Below are 9,695 nucleotides of genomic sequence, written 5' to 3'. Positions count from 1 at the left end.
TGTGTGTGTGTGTGTGTGTGTGTGTGTGTGTGTGTGTGTGTGTGTGTGTGTGTGTGTGTGTACGTAAGTGTGTGTGTGTGTGTGTGTGTGTGTGTGTGTGTGTGTGTGTGTGTGTTCGTGTTCACGGTGGTAAAATCTGGGCTGCAAAGTTCCCACATGTCATAGAACCCGAACTGTGTTCGATCGTGTTCGATCTGGGCAATTCGAATCGAACCCGCGTTCTATTTCGGGGTCACCTGCGGTCATTTACTATAAAGCGGCAAAACAAGCCTTTCTGCCTCCGTGCATTGCAACAGATAAAAAACAACACTTTTCTATAGATACAAACAGTTTCCTGGACAGTACATGTCCGCTATTATTTTTGGTGGACATGTAACATGTAGCGAAGCTACTGTCGTATCCTTGAGTGACCTTGAATACTGTAATGATTCTTTACGCCAGTATGAATAACACAATGCACACTTTCTGGCGATATGACATGTCTCCAAAACTCGTTCAAACCTGGAAACATGGAGAGTCAAACATACCCCATTTACGGCTCAAAATGACTGTAACGGTTGTCCCGAAAATCGTGTTTTAGGGATTTTTGAAAAATGGCCTCAATTTTGAATTATGGGTAATTTAGTGAGAAAAATGTCAAAAAATGCCATTTTTTCACCAATATGTCGACAAAAACTAGACTTAAAATCAGAAATTAAAAAATCCCTAAAACACGATTTTTTGTCTTATTCCTAGTCTGCGAAAAATATAAAAATCGGGGATCTGGGGTAATATACGTAGCCAGGTTTGAACGATGTTTGCCTAAAAACGTGACATGACTTGTGCTCGGAAACCCGAAAATAATCGTCTTTCTGAGCGAAATTTTAAAAAATCATTGATTTAACATAAAAAGCTAACATTTAAAGGATGTTAAGACGATAATTTCATTTTAATTTGACGAAATTTACCCCTAAATATTATTTGTGTATTTTCAAATATTTTACGGGTAGTCCAAAACAGGCCAAAATAGCGTCTTGTAACCCGATACCTTTTAGAACGCGCATAGCAATGGGAAAGAATGTCGTAGTGACAGACCGCCGTGGTTCCTGCCTCTGTGTGTGTGTGTGTGTGTGTGTGTGTGTGTGTGTGTGAGTGTGTGTGTGTGAGTGAGTGAGTGTGTGTGTGTGTGTATGTGTGTGTGTGTTTGCCTGACTGTGTTTTTGCCTGCCTGTCTGTGTCTGTGTGTGTCAGTGTGTGTTTCCGCAGATTGTCATGGATATGGTTGGAGTTACTTTAGTTTGTCCCAGAGTGAGAAACTCATTCATCATTTCTACAGTTCTTCACCACACGCTCGTTGCTTTCGCAGGTGTTAGTCGTTACACGATCTTCTCGACAGCTGTTGCCCTTGTGCGATATAGAAGGACATTGCAAAAGCCGATTTTATTAGTGCACCAGATGGCAAATGGAGTCTTTTAATTTTGATTCTTATTTGTTCAAAAGAGATTTTCATTCCCCTCTAAAAAGTGGTGACTTGTAGATTTAACATTTCATGGAGGTCTGAGATCTCCGAATTCTTGTTTCCTTATGAAAACAAAAAGCTCAGTATACCATGGACAGTGCAGCCACTTTCATGCGATGAAAGTAATAATTTCTTGGGTATCAAAAACACATTGTTGATGGAATATATTAATTACCTTACACACAAAGAAATAAAGAAAATACATCAAAATAAATCTCAATTTGAATCCAGTAGCGATCTGACCGGTGGTACGGTAAATGGTTTTTGTCCGAGTGCCTAAATCCAAGCCTTAAACTCTTAGTTGTCCTCCAAGCCGCCTTCTTCTGCCCTTTTAGCCTTCTTTGATTCTCGTTCTTCTGTGAGCAATTGATCCACTCTAATGGTCACCAAGGCTTTCATCATCCCATGGAGTTCTGACAGGGATCTGTAAAATGTCTCCACACCAGCGCAGAATGTAGCCTGGGTCCCATCCGGTTTTTTTGTTGTTTTTTTTATTCATTCACATAGAGAAAGGTACAAGACATGGTGGTGCCACACTCAAGTGGAAAGCACTTATGTTTACGGCACCACTAAATAAATACATGTAATAAAGAAAAAACAAACGCAACTTTAAGACAGGCAAAACAGTAAATACAGGAAATTCAAAAGCGCAAGTCCGGTTCCCCACCCAATGATAAATGATGGCAAAGAGAGGACACAATACATAGATAACACACGGGGAAATTGAAATCTTTTAAAAACGTTCTGATGTGGTGATAAAGTTTTGGGTAAGTGATAATATATTGAAATTGACAACTGATGAGAATGCGGGACTGCCACGGAGTAAAAGGTCAGTTTTTGCGTTGTCAGAAAGAGTTATAAAATCTAGGGTGTGTCCTGGATAGTTTGCCAAGGAGAGTAGAGCGTTGGAGTTGAACATGGGGCAGTGGAGTAGGTAATGTGGGACGGTTTCACATTGGCATCCGGTTTGTAACGGAGCTCCTTGCACTGACCCCGAAAACAAAAAACGGATTGCTCCCGGGCTACGGAAAATGAGCCTTCTAACATATTATTAGTGAAACTTTATTGCATGTTCATTCCCCGGGGGGATAAATGCACGGATGTACAATGTACTAGAGTACTACAACAATAGTAATAAAGAAAGGCTAACATCAGGTCTAAGGTATACAATTGTTATATATGCTGGATGCTGCTGGCTAGTCGGGCGGCATCGTCGGGATGGCGTGGGTTGAGCGCTCGAAAGCGCTATACGCTGCCACCAGTGTTATATATGCTGGATGCTGCTATAGAGATGACCACACTAGACCACGGCTTGGGCCAGACTGATGTGCAGGGACAGAGGTCCCTGTCCTTTATTGATACCAGATGTGACACCACATGTGTACAAGTCCTACCCCCTACACAATGCTAGAAAAGAAATATACATATAAAGTGGTATAGATCTAAGTTCTAATGGCTTCTTCTCTTTTTTGGACACATTTTGAAATACTAGTATACTTACATACTTCATTGATGACGTCTATATTTGTACATGATATGATATATTTAAAAGTGTCTTCCTTTGATAATGTTTTACATTTTTTGTCGAGCTTAATTGAACTGAACAGTGATTTACGTTCGTTATCATATAGTATACAGTCAAGCATAAAATGCGATTCATCTTCAATACAAGAATTGTTACAGAACTTGCATATCATACTTGAAGCGTTTGAAATAGCCCAGGAACAAGCTACGTGATGCGCCTCTTTATTTTTTGGGTACCACCCATAAATGGCTAGAACCATAGCCTGGTATCCAGTCTGATCGTGATTGGGGGTATTGGGGTGTTCAGGCAGGTTGTGTCTTCGGGGCCTCTAAGAGCTTCCCCCGCCCAGTGCAACAGACCGTCCCGGTAGGAGTGTTACGCTAATCAGAGACAGTATGCTTGGGGATTTGGTTTCCCCCCAACACGTGGAGGGCTAATTAATCTCTCTTGAAATACACACCGGGAAACCTATGTGAGGCGGGCGGGCCAGAGCTCTTACGGCGCCGACCACGATCAGACTGGATACCAGGCTACTAGAACCATCGTACCATACGAAACTATCAACCGTTTTCCCTCAGCGACATCTCATTTTTGCCTCCAGATATCAGTTTGCTATAGAATAGACTTGATTCAACTTACTGCATCAAAAGAATTACCCGAAATCATGACTTTGAAAATCCAGTTCTACCGCCCTAAAATTTCATTCGATGCCTTTAAAGGCATCCAATGCGATTTCAGGGCAGCAAAACTGGAAATATTCTGAATAAGGCAATCTTTGTAATATTGACACACACTACTTCACAGCACATTTAAATCAGCATTTCATACTTTGAGCATTTAAAACTGCAAAAACAAGCCCAAAGATGAGTCCTTTATTATCTGGGTGGTACCCTAAAAATCAGCCCAGGGCCCTTCCAGTAACCATTTTCTGTCAGAAATTTGGGAAAGTTTGCTCCATGAGGGTCAATATACATTGGGATAGTGTTTTTTTTTCAACTGAGTATGTAGATAAATGACTAGAATATTGGCTTTGAAAAATCTGTTTTCCAAGACCTAAAAACTGCACTGCACCTTTAACACAAGCTGCACTGACTAGCGGCTAGCAGGCAGTAACAGTCGCTACAGATCCTCCCTTTTAGCAGTTAGATTTGTAGCTGGAATTGTCTCGATTATGAATCAGTGGCAGAAGTAAGACGAGTATCCGTACTACATATTAAGTAAAAAGGTTCTATGAAAAATAGGTTTTAGTGTAATCAATAGATAATCCCTTTCAGCCAGCGATGATCCGATTGTGCGGGCGAGCTGCTTTCCGTTTCTAAGGGTTTTAATATCGTATACGTCAGTAAGGATGTACTACTCAACATCTCATAAACACCTGGGAGATGCTGATTTCGAGACGGTATTTCAGGAGAGCTGTATTTTTCGTTTAGGCCACAGCAAGTAAGTTTTATGGATGACATCCTCCGCAGACTTCAAATCTAATGCGAGCGGGCAAAAAAAAAAACAAGGCGGGCCGAAAACAACAAGGTTCCTACATTTTAAAATTTTGACTCAATCATTGTACAAATGGTTTTGATTCGGCGGGAACATCACATATACACAACCGGCGTCACATATCACTGCATCACAGTAATAAACAAAACATTAAATCAGAGCCTTTTCTTGTCTCCTAGCTACATAGTTATCTGTCATCCACCTTCCGGCATGACAACAGACATCTGCCCATTTTTGGCATGCTAACCACTGTCAGAAGGCAATAAAATTTGTTTTTTTTCTCTCCAAAATCAGGCGAAAATTGATAAGCGCGCTGACGTAAAGATTACTTGCTGTGGCCTTACGTTATGAGCAAGCTCCTGACGAGCACTGCAATTCAGACCGTTCAGGGGATGACGCCACATGCCCTTGGTCGAGATTTCCGGCCCCTAATATTGTTTATTGTTGTATTTAAGGATGGCTTCCGGTCAATAGTTATAAAAGGTGGTGCAGGAAAAAATATCGTCTGCAACGGACAAAATTCTGATGCAACATTGACAAAACATCCAACGGAAATCGTGGTTTCGCGCAGGCGCTGTACGTTCTGCCGACGAGCGCTCCTAAAATCCATTCTGAAGTTCTGTCGAGTAGTCGTAGCGAGGCGGAGATTACCGAAGTTCTTCCATCTTGCAGTCATTATTTCGTCGTTAGGCCACAGCAAGTAATTTTTATGGATGACATCAGCGCGCGCATTAATTTTCGCCTGATTTTGAAAAAAAAAAAAAACAAGACATTTTGTTGCCCTCCCGCCCTCTGACAGTGGTCAATATGCCGAAAATGGGCAAAGATGTCTCTTGCCATGCCGGGAGGCAGATGACTGAAGAGATGAGACAAGAAAAGGCTCTGATTTAATGTTTTGTTTCTTACTTTGATGTAGTGATGCTGGCTGTGTATATGATGTTCGCATTGAATAAAAACCATTTGTACAATGATTGAGTCAACATTTTAAAATATATTAATGTAGGAACCTTGTTTTTTTCGCCCGCTCGCATTAGATTTGGAGTCGGCGGAGGATGTCATCCATAAAATTTACTTGTTGTGGCCTTACGAAGATTGTCGAAGCTAGGAGCTCGAGAGCTCGCCAGAGGATATAGGCACGACGTGATTGGTCGTAAATATGACGGTAAGTTAGATGGTGGGCGTGGCGTCGGTTGCCAGGAGAAAACACACGGCAGTGTACCGGCGTGCGTGTGCGTAGTTGGAGTACATGGTCAACATGTCACGTCTCACCGGTCCATGGGTTCCTCTGTTGCTGTGCTTTTCTGCCTTACAGAAGGTAAAGTGTCCCTCGCTTCCATTCTTGTAGAGCAAAACGCTGTGATCGTATTCCGTTTTATAGTGTTGATTTTATAAAAGTTTGAACGAATGAAAACAGTTGTGTCCTTGTCAGGTGCAGGCATATTGATATACAAGAATGGCGTAGAATCCACCAGCAGCACCGGTACTACATGTATAGCACAGAATTTGAAAAGAGTCATACAATCAAGTATCACGTTTTCAATGGTGAACATCACAAACCTGCATTATCTATAACGTCTACGAGCGGTATCTGTTAAAAACATAGGTGCATCCGCAAATTTTCCTTTTTTTGAAATTCTGTATTCCTTCTGTTGTATATTTATAAAGGCGAATATACATTTATACATTTACGATTTTCTCGGTTTCGGTTGAAAAAAATTTGATGTACATTTAACTACTATCAAAGCCCGAACCTTACAGAATATGATTTTGAATAATCAATCACTTTCGTAAATCTAGGAAGATCTTCCGATTTATCCACATGATTATATACTACATACAACATAAGACTTTCCCCATTCATACTCGATGTTTTATATTTCAACAGATGAGCTATGCCAGATGGGAAGCAGAGTACATCTCGTACGCGGCGCCTACAGATACAATCATTCGCTTTCGGTACGTAAGTCGTCAATATTGTAGCTACCTTATTAGCCTCTACCAGGCACCGCGGATCGCTGGAAAAATAGTAGAAATTGGCTGAAATAAAGGGATAGTATACCAGAGAAGATCCAGGGCCATAGAAGCTCCAATTTGCGACCCACGACCAAAGTTTCTTTGTACGAATAATAGGGGGATTAATTTGATATCGTTTGAAGCTTGCGACTCCGCACAGGCTCCGTGGGTCACAAATTGGAGCTTCTATGGCCCGGATCTTCTCTGGTATACTATCCCTTTATTTCGGCCAATTTCTACTGTTTTTCCAACGATCCGCGGTGCCTGGTAGAGGCTACTACCTTATAACAATCCTCACAACATACACGTACAGAAACTATTAGGTTTCCCTCGGCTTTAAGTAAGAATTGGCATTAAAGGACAACGCTGACAATCGACATTATCAATCCAATTCTGGTGAGGATGGTGTCTTCTCATTTGTGATTCAATATGTATTATCATATAGCCAGGTGGCGTTGACCAATCAGAAGCCCCCATTCCATATTGATTATGATGCCATAATGTCACAGTTAGCATGATACAAGTATTGCCAGGTGCGTTTTATTCTCACAAGTGTGCTTTGTTGCACAATAAAGCACGGCCCGGAGCAAACCATTTGCAGGGGAGTTGACTCTTTTTGCTAACATTTGTAGCACGTTTCCTTGTTGCGTCGCTTCGCTCACTCGGTGGCTTCATTCGGTGGTTATAGCAACTGCCAAGGCTTTGTCACACCATATTCACCTCGGGGCGGGTCATTAACCCTTAATTCTCTACTTGTTTTTTTTTTTAGAGCTGGAAAATTGGTTCCAGTCCTCGACCATTCTGATGATGAACACACAGCGCGCCCGGCCACCACTCCTTCCCACGACGACTTCCAAACCTGTCAATCAGAGATGGAGTGGCCTCTGATTGGTTCGTCTTGGTCCGGGTGGGCGTGTCAGGACCATCCCCAAGAACAAGAGTCCCTCCCCGTCTGCAACGTCTTGTCTCCCCTGGTCCAACTCATCCTAGACTATGCTTATCCGCGTCTGCCACCAATGAAACCAACTGAATCAAACAGACAGATAGAAAAAGACACTATATTACAGGCGCCGGTCATCTCTACAGGTGAATCAACGGGTGAGGTGTCGCCCACCGAACCAAGGGTGAAATACAGGCGGTGGGATGGCGGGGGACGGCCGCGATGTTCCTGTCATCGCTCCTGCTTCAAACGCTTCCGCCTCGCTACAGAACAGCGAACAGCGGTGCCGGTTCGGCAAGACAAGCGAATGCGGTAAGTACATATTGTGGTAATACATCCGTGTTTAGAATGGGAATGTCACGCTCTTGTTATGTTTACCGAAGGAAAACATATTGTTTTTACTCAGTTTCTTCCTCTTCTGTTCCAAACACTAACCTCTGACCTGGCCAATGACATGATTTGTTGACGTCTGTCACCATGGTAACTGGTGTTGGGTTACATAATGTCATGGTCTGCTCTGCTCCTGTCACCATATACTCGTAGTACATGTATGTGAATGTGTTTGAGTAAAAAATAACAGCTAGGGCAGACCATTTCCGAAGGTAAGCATTATGCATTTGCTTTGCAAATGTTACTTTTCTAGTTAATCCTTCTTCATTCATGCCCTTAATCTTATGTCTATGAGTAACGGATACGTCTCCTCAAGGACATTATAATGACCTTGGCCTCCTAGCCAGAAACCAATCATTCTCCAACAACACATCATCCTCACGAGGACAAGTGTGAACGTCAAGATAGAACCATTATCATACTGCCAAATGAATACTTTACTGCCCAATCCTTTCACAATTTAAAAGACTACGTTCCTACTAAGATCACCAAACCGACTCATTATGCAGAACATGGGACAATTTATTATCCACTGGCTTCAAAGAAGAAGTCAAACCTCATAATAACAAGCCTAATAGTAGTATAAGTTGAACAGGCAGTAGTTGTATGTTTCCTATTGCTTTACATTTCTTTCTTTGATACCGTCTACATTTGTATACTATTAGCCTTCGGGCATGACGAATACAGTAATACAAAACCTTAGATCTGTGAGTCTTAGACGATTTTAGAAGAACAAATGTCACGAAGTCTCACTAGCCTCCTTCGCAGACTTGTTGGGTGTCGGCGTTATTTTTTTCTATGAGCGGCCGACGCGAGTAAAATACATGCCGCCGCGAGGGACGATTTGCTGCCGAGGGAGTTTTTGCCGTGGAGAAAAGGAGCGCGAATCCTTCTCGCGGCAAAAACTCCCTCGGCAGCAAATCGTCCATCGCGGCGGCATATTACTCGCGTCGCTCACAGAAAAAAAAATAACGCCCACGCCCAACAAGACTACTGCGAAGGAGGCTAAAGTCTCACCAAGTGACATTTCATGTTTCCCAGGCACCTAATGTTACGTAGCTGTGTGGCCGTGCTGGCTGTCTTCTTCGTCAACCTGTTGTTTGTGGAGGTCGGAAAACGGCAGACTGGGGCCACAACATAAGCACCTCATCTAATCTACCTCAGTCTGTTGTACAGTAAAGATTGTTTGTATTTGTGACTATAAATATACTATCTACTACATGTACTGTAATTCACTTTATGTTCACTGTTAGTAGCAAAATTTCATGGTCTGAGAAAAATGGACATGTTCACGGAACTATATTTTCACGGTGGCGACAGGTGCAGGAAAGAGAAATTCCATGAATTATTTGTAACTGTAACGATAAGTTAACGGTACAGAAGTGACAGTGAAAACAGTGAACATACATGTAACAGTACAGTGAAAATATCAGGAACTAGTATGTTGACGATTAGGTTGATTTTAGCACACTTTTAACACAATCTAAGTAAAATGTACAGCAAAACTTCCGTATTAAATTTGATTTCATCGGCCCGAGTGCAAGTACTTCAAGACTACTGTAGTATGTATTGTACTCACTATTAAATGGAGATCTGTCAAATAAACAATAAACATCTCAACATCTCATTTCAAATTATTGGCACAGTTCATGCTGCATAGTATACATCTGTTTGTACTACATGCATATATACACTTATCCAATGGCCCATGTGGATACCGAATTAGATAGTTTAATAGTTGGGCGTTAGAAAATGATATGATCCTAAACGGCGATAAGTGTAAGTTACTAATGATTTCATTTATGAGAGATTGCCCCCAGCCCCCCCCCCCCGTA

General features: G+C 41.9%; 1 protein-coding gene across 1 annotated transcript; it reads left to right on the top strand.

Moving 5' to 3' along the window:
- The first annotated feature begins 5,763 nt into the window (after window positions 1-5,763).
- On the top strand, window positions 5,764-9,001 carry LOC109475145. The gene is made up of 4 exons (XM_019775683.1): window positions 5,764-5,832; window positions 6,403-6,473; window positions 7,300-7,782; window positions 8,920-9,001. The coding sequence occupies exons 1-4, from the start codon at window positions 5,764-5,766 to the stop codon at window positions 8,999-9,001; spliced, it is 705 nt and encodes a 234-aa protein (XP_019631242.1).
- The last annotated feature ends 694 nt before the right edge of the window (window positions 9,002-9,695 follow it).

This window comes from Branchiostoma belcheri, unplaced genomic scaffold (genome assembly GCF_001625305.1).
Source record: "Branchiostoma belcheri isolate BF01 breed outbred unplaced genomic scaffold, Haploidv18h27 scaffold103, whole genome shotgun sequence".
Classification (NCBI taxonomy): Eukaryota; Metazoa; Chordata; class Leptocardii; order Amphioxiformes; family Branchiostomatidae; genus Branchiostoma; species Branchiostoma belcheri.
This window is presented reverse-complemented; position numbering and strand designations above follow the sequence as displayed.

Excerpts from the sequence above, each read along its gene's own strand:
- LOC109475145 (XM_019775683.1), top strand. The coding sequence starts at position 5,764 with ATGGTCAACATGTCACGTCTCACCGGTCCATGGGTTCCTCTGTTGCTG. Across the intron at positions 5,833-6,402 it reads GCTTTTCTGCCTTACAGAAG|ATGAGCTATGCCAGATGGGA; the intron begins GTAAAGTGTCCC and ends ATATTTCAACAG. Across the intron at positions 6,474-7,299 it reads GATACAATCATTCGCTTTCG|AGCTGGAAAATTGGTTCCAG; the intron begins GTACGTAAGTCG and ends TTTTTTTTTTAG.